At 49.0% G+C, this 17798-nt stretch overlaps 1 protein-coding gene across 2 annotated transcripts; it reads left to right on the top strand.

Annotated features, from left to right (window-relative positions):
• The first annotated feature begins 1374 nt into the window (after positions 1–1374).
• On the top strand, positions 1375–17434 carry NIPSNAP1 (nipsnap homolog 1). 2 transcript variants are annotated; one of them, XM_049618991.1, is made up of 10 exons: positions 1381–1568; positions 8149–8276; positions 8473–8518; positions 8779–8873; positions 12512–12582; positions 12730–12870; positions 13191–13222; positions 13564–13658; positions 14811–14894; positions 16603–17434. In XM_049618991.1, exons 1-10 carry the CDS (start codon positions 1477–1479, stop codon positions 16665–16667), a joined length of 849 nt encoding a protein of 282 aa, XP_049474948.1. In that variant the 5' UTR covers positions 1381–1476; the 3' UTR covers positions 16668–17434. The 2 variants fall into 2 exon arrangements, with proteins under 2 accessions (XP_049474947.1, XP_049474948.1); XM_049618990.1 differs by lacking the exon at positions 16603–17434 and having other exon boundaries at positions 1375–1568; positions 14811–15816.
• Positions 17435–17798: the final 364 nt, after the last annotated feature.

Below are 17798 nucleotides of genomic sequence, written 5' to 3'. Positions count from 1 at the left end.
CAAAACTAAAAGGCAACCTACAGAATGGGAGAAGATATTTGCAAACAACATATCAGATAAAGGGTTAGTATCCAAAATCTATAAAGAACTTATCAAACTCCACACCCAAAAAACAAATAATCTAGTGAAGAAATGGGCAAAAGACATGAATAGACACTTCTCCAAAGAAGACATCCAGATGGCCTACTGACACATGAAAAAATGCTCAACATCACTCAGCATCAGGGAAATACAAATCAAAACCACAATAAGATACCACCTCACACCTGTCAGAATGGCTAACCTTAACAACTCAGGCAACAACAGATGTTGGCGAGGATGTGGAGAAAGGGGATCTCTTTTGCACTGTTGGTGGGAATGCAAGCTGGTGCAGCCACTCTGGAAAACAGTATGGAAGTTCCTAAAAAAAAAAAAAAAAAAAAAAAAAAAAAAAAAAAAGAACTATCCTACAATGCAGCAATTGCATGCTAGGTATTTATCCAAGGGATACAGGTATGCTGTTTCGAAGGGACACATGCACCCCAATGTTTATAGCAGCACTATCAACAATAGCCAAAGTATGGAAAGAGCCCAAATGTCCATCAACAGATGAGTGGATAAAGAAGATGTGGTATACATATACAATGGAGTATTACTCAGCAATCAAAAAGAATGAAATTTGCCATTTGCTGCTATGTGGATGGAACTAGAGGGTATTATGCTAAGCGAAATTAGTAGGAGAAAGAAAAATATCATATGACTTCATTCATATGAGGACTTTAAGATACAAAACAGACGAACATAAGGGAAGGGAAGCAAAAATAATATAAAAACAGGGAGGGGGACAAAACATAAGAGACTTTTTTTTTTTTTTAACGTTTATTCATTTTTGAAAGAGAGAGAGAGAGAGACACAGAATTCGAAGCAGGCTCCAGGCTCCAAGCTGTCAGCACAGAGCCCAATGCGGGGCTCGAACTCACAGACTACAAGATCAGAACCTGAGCCGGAGTCGGCAGCCCAACCGACTGAGCCACCCAGGCACCCCAAGAGACTGTTAAATATGGAGAACAAACAGAGGGTTGCCAAAGGGGTTGTGAGATGGGGGGATGGGCTAAATGGGTAAGGGGCATTAAGGAATCTACTGAAATCATTGTTGCACTATGTGATAACTTGAATATAAATTAAAAAAAAACAAAAACAAGAATCCCTAGTGCCATTGTTCCATGCTCCCATTTTACCGAGGTGGACACTGAGGCCCAGAGTGGGCAAAGGCCTTGGTCAAGGTCACAGAGCAAGTCAATACCAGAGCTGCAGGAGTTCTGAAAACAAAAGTCTGACTTCAGCTCTAACTCTGTGGAGTTGGGGGACGCCCGGCGGAAACGCCCACCTGGCTGCTTGCAGAAGGAAGCGGTCTACGCGGTGGGGCGGGGCTTACTCACGCCCCGCCTCGTCGCCGGTTTCGGGGCGGGGGCTTCCTTCAACCTGCGCCGTTCCAACATGGCTCCGCGGCTGTGCAGCATCTCTGCGGCGACGCGACGGTTGATGGGGCGCCCGAAGCCCGGAGCAGGGGACCTTGCGGCTGCCGCGCGGTGAGAGCCGGGGCAGGGATGGGGGAGCGCTTCGCGCGCGCGGGGAGTGCTGGGGAGGGGACCAGGGTCTTGGTCAGAGGAATGGACAGACTCAGGCTTGGAATCTATATGGGTTAGAGGCGGGAGCAAGATCTAGGCCTAGGGAAGAGCTCTCAGCAAAGAATGGGGGAAATGGTAAAGGTAGGCGCAGGGTCTTTGTCCTAATGGATACCTGGCTCTGGGCACAGGATGAAAGATGGGGTGAATGAGAGGGACATGCCTTGGGCCCTGGAGAGTGGGAGCCGGGCAGAGGGCAGGAGTGGCTTCTTTTCTAGGCCTTTGAGATGATTGTGAAATAACACCTACTGGGGCCTTCTAGGAGAGGCAGCTCCTCCCTCGGAAGTTCTGGGGGGAAGAGATACGGATAGCAATAGGGGACCCCCAAGGGCCATGGCTACACAGACCCTTTGCTCCCCAATCTTGAACAGTACAGGTGGGGCAAAGGAGGCCTGGGAAGGGATGGGAGTTGCCCAAGGTCACTCCCTCTGGTGTCCGGAGGTGGCATTGGGTCCGGACCCAGGTCTCCTGACAGTGCTCTTTGCACCACAACTGGTGGCCTCCTGGGAGAGGCAGTTCTCTCAGCCTGGGCTTTTCTTTGGGCCCTGCTCTGGACTGAGGCTGGGCTTGGCCTCCTTGAACAGCCCTGGGCGGCCCCTCCCTCCTGCGTCTCCAGCGGCCTGTACTTTCCCCATCCCCTCATCACCCTCTATACACACTTGCTTGTCTGCCCGACTAGCCTGTCATGTCATTTTTCTGTTAATCCAGCCCCTAGCACAGGGTTCAGGACAGTGTGTGCTCAAGAAGTGAAGACACCTGTCTCCCCACCTGTGTGCGAAAAAGAAGCAGGGGGCCCTCCTCTCCAGCAGCCTAGGCTTGAAGCTTCAGAGTTCTGTGAGACCTTGCCATGAGATCTTAGAGCACTGTGCACTGTGGCTCATGGGTCATTGGGAAAGAGGAGCTGAGTGTGTTCCCCCCCACCCTGTCCGCCCAATAATTGGGGAGAAAGCTGGTATCATGGAAAGAGCCTGGAGTTTAGCGCCAGCATATCTAACTCAGCCTTTCTTAGTGGGGTGAGTCGTTTGGCCTCTTGAAGTCTCAGATTCCTCATCTGGAAAAGGGGTGATAAAATAGTCTGTATCTCATAGAGCTGTTGAGGGTGAAAAAGGCCATGTATGTGAGGCTTCTAGCCCCTGGTAAACATGCAACAGATATTGCCCTTGTTCTAACAGTTTCTGCACGAACTCCTCATAATATCAGGGCTGAAATGGCCTTGGGGAGATCATCTTCTGTGAGCTCCTTGTTTTCCAGATGAGGAAATCGAGGCTGGGATTGGGACCTCACTTCCCCAGGGTACCAGAATCGGTAGGTGGTAGAGCCATTTGTGTGGCAAATATCCAGACACCACAAAAGGAGCGTGGAACATAAGGCAGCCTGCTGCTCCTCACTTACTCACTTGACTTGGGCACTAGAACCTCTGTGAACCTCGGTTTCCTTCTCTGTAAAGTGGTGATGATGATCTGCTGGGCGTTTTTGCAGGCTTGCTGTGAAGGCCCTTGGACTAATGCTTCCCACGTCGCTCAGGGACTGCTTTACAGTTACTTATGCCTTTTAGATACCTGGGAACATCCCCTCCTGTTGACCTTTAGGCCATCCCATATCTCTCTGGAGTCACTAGAGGGACAGGTAGCAGCCTTTCTGACCTCCGAGGTTTGGGGACTGCTGGGATGGAGATAAGAGTGTGGGCTTTAAAGTCAGATGGATGTGGGTTGGAATCCTCTCGGCCGTTAACCATCCTTGAGCTTCATTTTTCTCAAATACGTGTCATGCAGATTAGCACATAGTAATTGCTTAATAAACAGCGGTTGTTACTACTGCTGTACCAGTAATCCTGTTAACAGAACTTTAGTTCTCTTATTTTTATTACTGTTATTATTATGCTTTATTTAAGTAAGCTCTACACTCAATATGGGGCACTTGAACTCACTATCCCAAGATCAAGAGTCACATGCTCTACTGACTGAGCCAGCCAGGTGCTCCAGAACTTCAGTTCTTTTATTTATTTATTTATTTGTTTGTTTGTTTATTTATTTATCTAATGTTTATTTATTTTTGAGAGAGAGAGCATGTGCACGCAAGTGGGGGAGAGGCAGAGAGAGTGGGAGACAGAGGATCTGAATCAGGCTCTGCGCTGACAGCAGAGAGCCTTACATGAGGCTCGGTCTCACAAACCGTGAGATCATGACCTAAGCTAAAGTTGGCCGCTTAACCGACTGAGTCACCCAGGCACCCCCAGAACTTCAGTTCTTTTAGCTCTTATGTATGTCTTCTAAACATACACTTCTGGAATAATCAAGCAGATACATGGTCCTTTCTAAAGTCAGCCAACTCAGGGGTGCCTGGGTGGCTCAGGCAGTTGAGTGTCCAACTTCGGCTCAGGTCATGATCTTGCGGTTCTGGAGTTCGAGCCATGCGTCAGGCTTCGTGCTGACAGCTCAGAGCTTAGAGCCTGCCTCGGATTCTGTGTGTGTCTTTCTGTCCCTCCCCTGCTTGCATGTGCGCTCTCTCTCTCTCTCTCTCTCAAAAATAAATAAACATTAATAAATTAAATAAATAAATAAATAATCAGCCAACTCAAAACACAAGAGTGTTTCAGAGTGTGCATAGAGCTGAGAACATTCTGGAGCAATTTCATTTTGCAGGGTGTCGGATTCTTGATCACTATTGAGAGTGCAAATGTGACATCTACCGAAAAGTTCTCATCTGAGACAAATATTTGTTGAGCAACTCCCAAGCCAAAAGCACTGTGCTTTGTACCCTGGGGGGGATGGGAGGACATTAGTGGCTTCCAGTGTGGCTGGGGAGATAAGACATACTTCTATGAAAAGGATGAAAGGGCCCATGGAGAAATAAGAGAGGTGTTTTTATGGAAATCCGGGCAGATCTTTCCTGCAGAGTATACAAAGCTGCGTTGTGTTTTTCTAGGCCTAAGAGGCATTCTTAATATAGTTTAGATACCAAAATCTTTGGCATTTCTGAGATTACATTGGGGGGGGAGGGGGGGTTGTGGGGAGGGAAAGAAATTAGGACTGCTCTAGAGCACTGATCCTTAAAGTTGAGCAGTCCCCTGGTGGGCTTGTTAAAACCCAGATTGCTAGGCCCACCCCCAGAGTTTTTGCTGCTGTATGTCTAGGATGGGCCCTGAGAATTTCTCAGATGACATTATTAGTGGTGGGTTTCAGAACCACTGGGATAGGGAATCTTGGATCTGTGGAAAGCTTGGCAAAGTACATGAGAGCTAGAATTCCAAGTGGAGACATCCAGCCTTTGTTTTGTACACAGTGGGGAGCCACAGAAGACTTTAGAGCAGAACAATAGCATCATCCAAATGGTGCTTTACAAAGATGGATGGGCAGATTAGGAAAAGTGGGGAAAGAGTGGGAGCTGGGAGATGAGTTAGGAAGTTTGGTAGGAACAGTGATGTTAGTTGCACTACCTTGTCAGGACCTTTCTCTAAAAGATCCATCCTAACGCCCCTATTTTACAGATGAGGAATATAAAGCTCAAAGAGATGACACTGAGCTGAGATTAGAACCTGGATTCATCCAGAACCTGTGCTCTTAAGCACTAATTCTGCTGGTGGTGGTGAGGGAAAGGGACCCTGAGTCCTGCGTCCACACTCTGAACCACCCTTCCTTTAATTTATTTCCTTCCAACTTTCATCATCTTCAAGCGGCTCTGTCTTAGTGTCCCCTCACTCCTTCATTTGTTTCCCAGACACAGACTGAGCACGTGCCAGGTGCCCAGCACCATTCCAGGCAGTGGGGATACAAGGGACAGATAAGATCCCTGTCCATCTGGCTGCTTCTACTGGAGCAGACAACAAACAAGGCATATAATAAGGGGGAAAAAAGTATAATGTGATAGAAGGAGCTACAGAAACAGAGAGCAGGGTGAGAGGGGTCGGGGCGTTCAGGGGCAGGAGAATGTTATGATTTCACTGAGAAAATGAAATTTGAATTCTTGAAAATGTGAACCTATGGACACTGGCTTGGAGTTCAGACCCTGTCCTGGGATCTTGGACAGGTCCCATCTTGGGTTTTGCCTGAGAAAAGATCTTTAGAGATAGGTTGCTTTAGCCTGCTCATTTGACACACGGGGAAACTGAGGCCCATAGGCATAAAAGATGAGAGAGTTGTGGGAAGAGATGGGAGCCCATCAGAGCTCCTGGATTCCCCTGCCATTCCCCTGGAGTGAAGAGCATTCTAGCCCCCAGGCTCTGTCTCCAAGGGCTGACCTCCTGGCTGTTTATCTTGGTCAGTACTGATGTTAATAAATTACTCAAAGCCCAGTCCTGGAGCAAAGGTCTTGGTTGACAGTGAGTAGGAGCCATTGTTTTCCCTGCCACCACCCCTTCCAAGGGAAGCATCCCCTCTATATTCAAATCAAAGTTCGGATCTCTCTGCCAGTGGCTTTGTTGAAAGTCCTGGTTCTTCACAGTATCTGCCTGATGCTCCCCAAGTCAGTGCTCAAACTGGAGGTGGGAGCCAACTTTGGAGGAAAGAGTTCTGGGTTTCTTCTTGTCTCAGCTCTGCCCCTGATTTACCATATGACCTTGGGCAAGTTCCTTAAACCCCCTGACTATTTTCACATCTCAAAAATGGGGACCCTAATAGTATCAACCCTATGTCAACATTACGTAGATGCAGCAGGATCATGCTTCTGACAAGTTGATCACAGATCCCTGACACAGACGATGTCCTCAGCTAAAGTATCTATAGCGAAGCTATATTCTGGTCCCCAAATTTCATAGAACCACACTGCCCATCTGATGATAATTGTCTTTTTTTTTTTTAATGTTTATTTATTTTGAGAGTGCACGCACAAGCGGGGGGGTGGGGCGCAGAGAGAGGGAGAGAGATCTGAATCAGGCTCCACTCTCAGCGCAGAACTGAACATGGGGCTCCATCTCACAACCATGAGATGAGATCATGACCTGAGCTGAAATCAAGAGTTGGGCACTCAACTGACTGAGCTACCCAGGCGCCCCGATGATAATCATCTTTTTTGTTCTTTGTTAATGAAACAAATACATGCACAATGACAGAACGCCTGTGAATTCAGAAACACTTTAAACAATTTTATTTTTTTAGCTTTCCAAAAAGCTTTAGTGAGTAAAGAAAAATTTAACCATCTTCTCCCCTCTCCCAGGTAAGCAGTATTTGGTTTGGGACAAATCCTCATTCATCTTTCTCTGTGTTCATATAAATGGTTTACTACTTTAAGATGCTTTTTTAATTTCATCAGTCTCAGTGGCTGCTCCATATTTTGGAAAAAAATAATACTTTGATTTGCCAAGACATTTATTCTAGCCACAGAAAAAGATCGAAAAAGTACACTTGCTGGCACTTAAGGGCCAGGCTCTCTGGCTAGAAATCATCCAACATGAGAATTGCTTTTCAGGCCTGACTACAAGTTGTACCACTGCTATTAAGCAAAAAGATTTATAGCCTCTGGCCACCTAAAAAAAAAAAAAGCCTGCCCCTGCTGGGACCTTGTGTGGGAAGTATAGTTAGGGTATGGCAGGACCAGGTGGCAGGTCCCCTGCTCTGAACAGAGTACTTCATTCCTTTGTTCATTTTTCAAGGCACCTTAGCCAAGCACACAGGGTGGATAATGTCAATTAAATGTTGCCTGGATGAATGAATGAGTCTTGCCTTGCAATGCCTTTTTACCCTATCTGCTGTTATCTGCCAAATCAGCCCTGGAGATTCAGAGATTGGTTAGATCACCTCCTCTGGAGGGTTTGCCCAGACTGCCAGAGGCTTGCTCACCTAGGCTCTCCCAGATACCTCTGGCTATAATTATGTTCCAAAGCCTGTTTTTTCCAGTGGACTGTGACTTCTTCAAGGACAAAGCTTAATTTTCTTTGGCTCTCCATTTATGGGGACTGGGAAGAGGCACAGGTCAAGTGTAGTGTGGGTACTGGGGAGCACAATGAGTGTAACCTTCTGTCAGAGGGGACAGAAATTGCAAAGAAAGCACTGAGTAAAAGAGCCTGGTATATTCAGGGAGGAGCACATCTGGAGAGTGGAGTACACAGGTTGGAGGGAGGGGACAGCAAGGAAGGCTGGTAAGATACATTGCACTGTCAGGTTTTGGACATCAGGCAAGGTGGTTTTAGGGTTGATTTTCTTGGCAAGAGGCTGCAGATGTGTGCCCCAAGGAACCTCTTGGAAAGGGAAAAGTGGAGGGAGGGAGGAGAGAGGTGGGAGGTGGGGCTCTTCCCCTGGCCTCCTGAGGCCTTGCAAAACTTTAAGAAGCAAAGTGGGTAGCCATGACCTCTGTAAAAGGGACCAGGTCTGCTCAGCTGACTCCAGTGACATTTTAAACTCTGGGTCTGCCACTGGATTCTTTGGCTCCATTCCTAGAAATATGGGTTCCTCAGGACATCTGAGGGATGGGGGAACAGGATATCGGAGCCGATGGAAAAGCCAGGGCTCCCCCCCCCCCCCTTGCCCCCTTGAACTCCTCTGTCCTACAGCTTCTATTCCAAGGACAATGAAGGTAGCTGGTTCCGCTCCCTCTTTGTGCACAAGGTGGATCCCCGGAAGGATGCCCACTCCACCCTGCTGTCCAAGAAGGAAACAAGCAACCTCTACAAGATCCAGTGTGAGTGGCTGCTGAGCCAGCCCGCCAGCCCTCCTGGGGCCTCTGGGGGCCCGCAAGGCTTCAACTGGGACAGGAGAGGGGCTGGGACATCCTGAGCTATCCTGGGAGCCCTGGCCTGTGGGACGTCCCCCACCCCAGTTCCCCACAGACACACACACACCCTGCTTCACCTTCCATTTTCTGTCCTCTGTTGCAGTTCACAATGTGAAGCCCGAGTGTCTGGATGCCTACAACAGCCTGACGTGAGCATCCTCCTCCATCTGCTCATCCCTCCCTGCTTGGGTTGGAGACTCCATCCCAGCCCCGTTCTCCCTGCAGAGATCTAGGAGATGTAGATGTCAGAGCCAGAAGTCCTAAAGATGTATTGTCCAGACTCTGCATCTTAGAGATGGGGACACTCAGGCTCAGCCCTGAGGGCCTGAGTTGGAACCCTTATCTCAGGGACCCTGGTGGCTGATGTGAGCCCTCCTCCCTCTCTCTGTCCCCCTCCCCTCCACCCCAGGGAAGCTGTGCTGCCCAAGCTGCACCTGGATGAGGACTACCCCTGCTCACTCGTGGGCAACTGGAACACATGGTACGGGGAGCAGGACCAGGCAGGTGAGGTGCCCACCTCCCCAGTGCTACTGCCGCCCAGCCCGGATCTCTGACACCTGTCATGCCTAGCCACCTTCCACACCCTCCACAGTGGCACCCAGAGAGATCTTTCATAATGCAGTCCTCCTCAGCTCACTCTACTGCTTAGACACCTGTTGTGGCTCCTGTCTGCCCTCAGGGTGGCCCACGAGGCTCTGTGAGCCCTTCTGTGCCACATCCTCTTTGCTTTGCTTCCTGTGCTCTCCCACTCAGGACTTCTTGCAGTTCTCCAGATTGACCATTTCACCCTCCACTTCCAGACTCTTGTTCCTGCTGTTTCTTCTGCTGGAAACATCCTTTTTCCCTTGCCCACTTTACCTGGCTCACCCCTCTGCTCAACCTTTGTTTTGGTGTAGACCTCACCTCCTCCTAGAAGCCTTCCCTGATCCTCTCCACCTAAGCGGGGTCAGGCACCTCCCCTGACTTCCCTCCTCACAGCCCCAATCGTGCACCCCATATTGTGCTTGCTTGTTTCCCCATATAGGTGGTGAGTTCTGGGATGGAGGGGTCCCTGTCTGTCTTTACTACCGAATCCTCTATATGTAGCACATACTTATGGAATTCACAGAGGCTCTTGTCTGAGCTGGTTCCTTATAGCCTCCCGGAGGTCCCCATAGCATGCACTATCCCTCCCCCAGAGACCCACCCTGCCCTTGGCACCAGCTGCTAGGCTGGCACACATAAATTTGACTCACAGCATCTCATTCACTCAAAGGGTCCCTGGTATTTAGACTGCACTGTCAGGGCAGTAGCCACTAACCACATGTAGCTATTTAAATTTAAATTAGTTAAAATTAGGGGCACCTGGGCGGCTCAGTTGGTTAAGTATCTGACTTCAGCTCGGCTCATGATCTCGCAGTTCGTGGGTTCAAGCCCCATGTCAGACTCTGTGCTGACAGCTCAGAGCCTGGAGCCTGCTTCAGATTCTGTGTCTGTGTCTCTGTCTCTCTCTGCCCCTCCCCCACTTGTGCCCCTTCCTTGGCTTGGAGATGCATCACCCCAGTCTCTGCCTCCGTTACCACATAGCATTCTCCCTGTGTACCTCCATCTTCACATGGTGCCCTTTTTGTGTCTCTTTGTCTCTCAAAAATGAATAAACATTAAATTTTTTTTAATTAGTTAAAATTAAAGAAAAGGAAAAATTCAGTTCCTCAGTCACACTAGCCACCTTTCAAGTGTCCACTGATAGACCCGTGTGGCTCGTGGCTACTGTGTTAGCACACCCATAAGACATTTCTATTATAGCAAAAAGTCCTTTGGACATGCTGATTTAGACTCTGTATAGCACAGGGAGCTCTTCTGCAACAGTCCTGATAAAGGGTCTTCTAAGTGTCCCTTGAACACTCCTAGTAATGGGGAACTCACTCCATAATAAGCAAACCTATCTCATCCTTCCACAGCCCTGATAATTGTATGTGTCTTAAAAAAAAAAAAAAAATCAGTGTCTTACAGACAGATTCCCTTGATCATGTATTCTGTTTCTGTAACAGACATTGACACATTGTTAGGTGGATAAGAGAAGAGCAAACTGTCTTGAGCTTTAGCCCCTACCATTTTCCCATATTAGGAACAACTTAATCAATCAGCTCTAGCTATAGTCCTTGGATTCTCTTAATTATTTGCTAGTTGGGAAATGAACTTTGAGGGATGGGATCCTGAACTTTTAAAGCATGTCCTAAATTTTGTGTATCTTGTGGTGTCGTCCCTTGTGTAGAATCAGCTAGGGAGCAGAGACCCCCACCCCACCCCAAGCCATCCCCTAGAAGTAGGGCTCAAGAATCTACATTTTTTTTTTAATTTTTTTTTTTAACGTTTATTTATTTTTGAGACAGAGAGAGACAGAGCATGAATGGGGGAGGGTCAGAGAGAGGGAGACACAGAATCTGAAACAGGCTCCAGGCTCTAAGCTGTCAGCACAGAGCCCGACGCAGAGCTCGAACTCACGGACTGTGAGATCATGACCTGAGCCGAAGCCGGCCGCTCAACCGACTGAGCTACCCAGGCGCCCCAAGAATCTACATTTTAATGAACATAGAAGAACCGTTGATCTATCTCCTAGAGGAAGCACTGCAATTGTTAGAAAACTGTCTTTTCGTGGACCTAGGATTCCTTTCCTGTAACTTTTCCCTATTGGTCCCCAGTATGATGTTTATCCCTCTTCTACCGGTCAGCATTCCTGAGCTTGGTAGACTTCCATCCATATAGTATTTTTGCTGTTTCCCTTGGGAAAGAGGCCTTTAAACTCTCAGGTCAGACCATTTTGCAGATAGGAGAATCAAGGTATACAGATGGGGTCAGAAGGCAGGTAAGGGATAGGCTGGGGATGGGAAGGAACAAAAGTCTGTGTTTCCAAACCACTGGTCAGCCAACTGCCCTCAGCTCTAGTCTCCCTTTGGAGACCTTCCTCTCTCGACCTCAGCCATGCTCCCAAGGGTGACAAGACTGTTTCCTTTTTTCTCTTCCACCTTTATTATTGGAAGGTGTAGTAGTTTCCTACGGCTGCCATAACAAAGTGCCAACTACTAGGTGGCTTAAGACAACAAATTTATTCTCTCAAGTTCTGGAGCTCAGAGGTCTGAAATCTAGGTGTTGGCAGGGCTGCGCTCTCTCTAAAGGCTTTTCTTGCCTTTTCCACCTTCTGGTTTTTGCTGGAAATCCTTGACTTTCCTTGGCTTGTAGATGCATCACCCCAGTCTCTGCCTCCGTTACCACATAGCATTCTCCCTGTGTACCTCCGTCTTCACATGGTGTCCTTTTTGTGTCTGTGTCCAAGTCTCCCTCTTCATATAAGGACACCAGTCTTTGAATTTAGGTCCCACCAATATGACAGCATCTTAGCTTGATTATATCTACAAAGACCCTATTTCCAAATAAGGTCCTATTCTGAGGTTCTGGGTAGGCATGAACATAAGGGGCAGGGGAATACTATTTGACCCAGCAGAGGGGCTATGATAGAAAATTCAAACAGTACACAAGAGTTTTCAATAAAAAGCAAGCCTCCCTCCCGCCCACAATACCTGGGCCTCAATTCTCTGCCCCAGGGGCATCTTCTGTCACAATCTCTTGGGTCTCCAGTGAGAGATGGTATAAAGACCAGCATCTCTGGATATGTCTCCCCACCCCTAAACACATGTGCTAGCATACTGTGCATGCTGTTCTGTTCCTTGGTTTCTTTCTTTCTTTTTTTTTTAATTCACTAAGAATGTTCCATCTCAGCCCATCAGGCCTACTCTCCCTGTTTGTCCATCCTGTCCCTCACAGGCCTGGTGTGCTGTTGCACCTTGGGTACAAGGACACACCTGATCCTTTTGTGCTATTTAAGGAAGATTGGGTGGAAACATTATTCCCATTTTCAAGATGAGGACGTCAAGGGCTTGGGGGGGGGGGGTCAAAGGCCACCTGGCAGACCTGGAGTTCAAACCTAGGCCTACTGGGCTTGTGTCTGGGGAAATCCCCTGTCTAGCACTGTCCCTTACCAGGGCAAAGGGAACTCAGCTGGAGACTGCCCCATCTCATACACACTTAGCCAGCCTTAGGGTAAGCAGGGCAGGGTCCCAGCAGCCCCCTGACCTGTACCTCCTATTTTCCTCACCCCCCAACAGTACACCTGTGGCGATTCTCAGGTGGCTACCCAGCCCTCATGGACTGCATGAACAAACTCAAAAACAACAAGGTATGTCGGCATCTGTTCCACAAACCTCTCTGGAATATTGGCTCTGGCTCAGCCCTGTGCTGGGGGCTGCTACCACTACCCCATGAGATACACCGCCAGGGTTGGGGGCTCTTCGTGGCTGCCATGCCCAGACTGCCACACCCACAGGAGTACCTGGAGTTCCGAAAGGAGCGGAGCCAGATGCTGCTGTCCAGGAGAAACCAGATGCTCCTTGAATTCAGCTTCTGGAATGAGCCACAGCCCAGAGCAGGCCCCAACATCTATGAGCTGAGGACATACAAACTCAAGGTGCCTCCTCCCAACCAGATCCCTGCCTGCCTCCCACCTTCCCTGCTGTGGTGGTGCTTTACAGATACACCAACGTGGGTGGGTCCTGTGCCCCAGCACCCAGACTGGGGCTTCTGACCTCTGCCTCCCTATGGGTTCAGAATAGAGGTATGTACACACGTGTGCACACATGCACACCCAGGTACAAGTCAGGACCCTTGAATGAGGCCAAGTGGCCCCTGGGGTTGGGGAGACATAACAGTTTCCCCCCTCTACCCAGCCGTGACATTTGGAATCTGAGATGGGGCTCATTTCCACTCTTTCCCCTGGTTCTCTTTCAGCCAGGAACCATGATTGAGTGGGGGAACAACTGGTGAGTGGCAGTGCCTGGGGTTGGGGGGACCTTGCCTACCTATCCTGCTTAGTTCCCTGGCATCCCACCTTTCCCAGGGCCATATGTCAGGGAACCCGGCATCCTCTGCTCCTTGTGGATCCAGGAGAAGGATCCAACCAGGATGTGAATCCTCTTCTAGCAGAATACCCAGCCCACGGCTGTACCTCTGTCACCCCCTTCCCTGATCATCTCTGAGAACTGGGGGGTCCTACCCTCAGGCTCCTCCCTTGAGGTGTGGCTAAGAAATCAGCCTGGTGACACCTCATAGGGCCCTTTGCACTCGCCCTGGTCCCTGCTCCACACTCTTCTGCTGTCCCTAGGGCGCGGGCCATCAAGTACCGGCAAGAGAACCAGGAGGCAGTGGGCGGCTTCTTCTCGCAGATAGGCGAGCTCTACGTTGTGCACCATCTCTGGGGTAGGCTGGGAACCCTCCAGGGGCCTTCTGCTTGTCCCGTTTCTCCATTGTCACTCTATATAGACAACGCAAATATATTAGTGCCCTTTTGAGCTTATGTTCCAACAGAGGGGGACACCACCTCAGACATAAACTAACACAAAAACATCATTTTGGGTTATTACAAATAATGAATACGCAGGGAAAAATGATGAAACAAACGGGAATGACTTGGATAGACAAAGAAGGCCTCTCTGAGGAGGTAAAATGTTAGCTCTGCTAAAGGATGAGAAGGAGCCAGCTTGTGAATTGCCAGGGAAAGGCATTCTAAGTAGAGGGAACAACATGTGCAAAGGCCCTGTGGTGGAGAAAACCCCTTCAGGGTTTTGAAGAGTGCAGAGGAGGCCAGTGTGGAGTTAGGGATGGGTGTGAGGAGATAGGGACAGACCAGATCAGGCTGGGCCTTGCAGGTTGTGGAGACAAGTGGGATTTATTCTAAATGCAGTGGGAGGCTGCTGCAGCATTTTAAGCACATGACCTGATTTGTATTCCACTATGATTGCTCTGGTTGCCATGTGCTTTGCTGGAGAGAGTTTGTAGGGGAACAAGAGAGGCAGTGGGGCATCAGGAGATGGTTATACTAGTTCAGGCGGATGGGCTCAGGAGGATGGTGGCCTGGCCTAATGTGGTGGCAGCGAGGATGCTGAAAAGGCCACAGATTCATTAGTCTGGAGGTGAGGCCAGTGGGCTTTGTGGATGAATTGTCTGTGTGGGGTGAGGCAGGGAGAGAACTCCAGATTCCTGCTTCAGCAGCTAACTGTGTGTCTCTTACTGAGACCCTAGGAAGGGCAGGTTGAGGGAGTCAAGAGTGTAATCTTGGCCCTTGGAAATGTTGCCTTTAAGGTGCTGTCACATCCAAGTGGAGACACAAGTGGGCACCAGATATATGGCTCTGGAGCCCGAGGGAGAGTTCTGGGCTGGAAATAGAAAGGTGGATGTTGTCAACAAATGTACAATTGGATGAGATCGTCAGAGCAGACAGTGTGTGGTAACAGTCTGAGGCACTGGGGAGAGACAGCAGGACAGGGTTTGGGGCAATGGGAAGAGGGCTCTGTGCTAGGTATAGAACCAGATCCTCTATGCCCACGGAATGAGCCAATGCCTTTCCTACAGCCTATAAAGACCTACAGTCTCGGGAGGAGACTCGAAATGCTGCCTGGAGGAAGAGGGGCTGGGACCAAAATGTCTACTACACAGGTGAGTGCTTCTGCTGGGGCATCAGCCTAGCCCTTGGAGGTCATCTGCCAAGAGCCCAGTCTGAGGATAGAATCCCCTCTGCAAGGAAATCAAGCCTCACTTGATTACCTCTAGTGCTAGGAAGCTTTTAAGACAGTGAGTAGGTTTCGATCTTGGTGGCACACTCCATGTGATTTAGGCAGTGGGTCTAGGTGAGTGCCTCAGGGGACGAAAACACAGGTGGTCCCAATGCACTGTGGCCTCAGGCATGGTTCTTCACACTGAGGGCTCATCTGTAAGATGGTGATGGTGCCTCCCTTGGAGGGCTGGATGGAAGATTCTAGGAGCTAATTTCTGGAAAGTGCTTCCAGACTGGCACAGAGGAGGTGCAAATTTTTTGAGCAAATTTTTTATTCTCCATGTTTGCTACCTTGCGGGGACCCCAGAGAACCACGTGAAGTCAGCAAGTGTTGATTGTGTGCCAGGAACTGCAGTGGGTGGCTGGCTGGGGGACACAGAATGAACAGAAGAAGCCTGTCCCTCCCCTTGAGCTTACACTTAAGGATCCACACTTACCAGCTGGTGTGGGGGAAAATGCATCTCCTGAAGTAATTAGCAGGAGCCTCAGTCTTGAAAGTGTGGTGCTGAATGGCAGTATCAGTATCTCCTGGAAGCTTGTTAAAAATGCCAAATCTCAACCCCCACCCCCAGCTGCTGAATCAGAATCTGCACTTTAACAAGAACTGGAGGTAATTGGTAAAGTTTGAACAATTCTGAGCAAGAGGAGTCTGACCTCCTGGGTGACCTTGTGCTGACCTATGGACTGCAGCCTCCCCATCTATAAAATGTATCTGTTGAACCAAATCAGTGTTTTGCAAACATTAGCCACTTGAGGACACCCTCATAGCTTTTATCCTCCTTCTATACTATGGCAATAATTATTTTCTTGATAATGAAAAAAAAATTTTTTTAATGTTTATTTCTCAGAGAGAGAAACACAGAGCATGAGCAGGGAAGGGGCAGAGAGAGAGAGGGAGATACAGGCTCCAGGCTCTGAGCTGTCAGCACAGCACAGAGCCTGACGTGGGACTCGAACCCACAAACCATGAGATCAAGACCTGAGCTGAGGTCAGACGCTTAACTGACTGAGCCACCCAGGTGCCCCTGATATTTTTCTTTAAATCCCCCTACTTCTACACCTAGCTTTTGTTCTAAGCAGTATCTGCGAAATCACTTTTTGCTTATTCTCTCACCTATACAGGAACATAAAAATATAATTATGAAACTTTAAGAATGTTGCATCTCAGCACCACCCAAGTCCCCTCTTATCCCACAATTGGGCGCTCTCTGTTCTAGGAAGGCAGTGGGGCTTTCCCTGTCTCAGCATCCTAGGCCGCCTCCTCTTTTTTTTTTTTAATTTAATTTATTTTTTAATTTTTTTATGTTTTTATTTATTTTTGAGACAGAGAGAGACAGAGAGAGACAGAGCATGAGCAGGGGAGGGGCAGAGAGAGAGGGAGACACAGAATCCGAAGCAGGCTCCAGGCTCTGAGCTGTCAGCACAGAGCTCGACAAGGGGCTCAAACCCACGGACTGTGAGATCGTGACCTGAGCTGAAGTCGGACGCCTAACCGACTGAACCACCCAGGCGCCCCCTCCTCCTCCTTCAAAGTCCAGTTTTGGGGGTTGGTTTGCCTCTGCCCCCTCTGTGACCTCTGTTTCTCCGCAGTCCCACTGGTGCGACACATGGAGTCTCGGATCATGATCCCTCTGAAGATCTCGCCTCTCCAGTGATGCTGCCGCTGCCTCTGCCTCCTTCCCCTTCTCCCTCAGGGCAGCCAATGGACAGAGGAGATCACAGTCCTGCTGTCTTGGTTTTCTTTCGGATGTGGGATGACTCTGGGGGTTCGTGCTCAGCTCAGACAAAAGGGAAGCTGAAGGATGACAGGGTTCTGAGGACTTGCAGCTCTGCCCAGGCCCTTCCCACCTTCCCTGCCCACCCCTTCCCCTGTGCTGGAAGCAGTTTTTAGTTTCTCTGATGAAAAACAGCAACCTTTTATGTATTCTCACATTGCCCCCTAAGATTCCTCATCTCAAGGCCACCACTCCCTAGTTATCACCATGGAAGCCCTCAGTTTAGCTTTACTTACACAAAAGGTAGTGTGTCCAGTGGTTAGAGGTGGGGTGGGGAGGAAGGAAGTCAGACCAGGCCTGGTTGTCTGGAACTCCCTGGTCTCCACTGGGCCACCCACTTGCTGGATAGTCTGAGCCAAGTCCCTCTTGTCAGGGAAAAGCCTAAAACTGCCTCAAGAAGTAAAGGGGAAGAAAACCCTAAAGTTAGCAAAATCAGCGTGAGATCCTACATATTCCATTGAGAAAGGCTGGGAAAAGGGGTGGAGCTGGGAAAGATCTGGGTCACAGAATGGAACATGAACTTAGAAGGTAGAACATAGAATTCAGACCTTGGATTTGAACTGCAGAATTTGGAATACAGAATCGGGAAGATAGAACAGAGGTTACAGAACACCTGGGAAGGGGTTCCCAGTACAAGACAGAAAGAGGCTCATCTCTGTGCTCGCTTCGGCAGCACATATACTAAAATTAGAAAGAGGCTCATCTCTTTCTCCCTACATAATGAGATGGAGAACTTGACTGTGTAGCTCCAGCACTGCTGTGTAGGGAGAGTCTCCCCTTTTTCACTCCTGCAGGCTAAGGAGAGGGCCAGGGCCTGTATTTCCCTCACCCTGCAATTCCTTTTCTCTCTTCATATTCTATTAGCCCAACCCTCATTCTACTGGGCCACTGGGTATGTGGAGTGGGGTCAGGGACTTCAGTGATCCCCACACCTCATCAACCTCTAGGTAGCTTGATTCTGTCTCCCTTTCAGGAAAACTTATGCTGGAGTCACTGATGGAACCAATTAAA

Source organism: Panthera uncia, assembly GCF_023721935.1.
Source record: "Panthera uncia isolate 11264 chromosome D3 unlocalized genomic scaffold, Puncia_PCG_1.0 HiC_scaffold_8, whole genome shotgun sequence".
Lineage (NCBI taxonomy): Eukaryota > Metazoa > Chordata > Mammalia > Carnivora > Felidae > Panthera > Panthera uncia.
This window is presented reverse-complemented; position numbering and strand designations above follow the sequence as displayed.

What these genes read in the sequence shown, in the direction of transcription:
- NIPSNAP1 (XM_049618990.1), top strand. Translation starts at nt 1,477, where the DNA reads ATGGCTCCGCGGCTGTGCAGCATCTCTGCGGCGACGCGACGGTTGATG. An exon ending in GATGCCTACAACAGCCTGAC is followed by an intron (nt 8,519 to 8,778) that starts GTGAGCATCCTC and finishes CCTCCACCCCAG; the next exon opens with GGAAGCTGTGCTGCCCAAGC. An exon ending in TGAGGACATACAAACTCAAG is followed by an intron (nt 12,871 to 13,190) that starts GTGCCTCCTCCC and finishes GTTCTCTTTCAG; the next exon opens with CCAGGAACCATGATTGAGTG.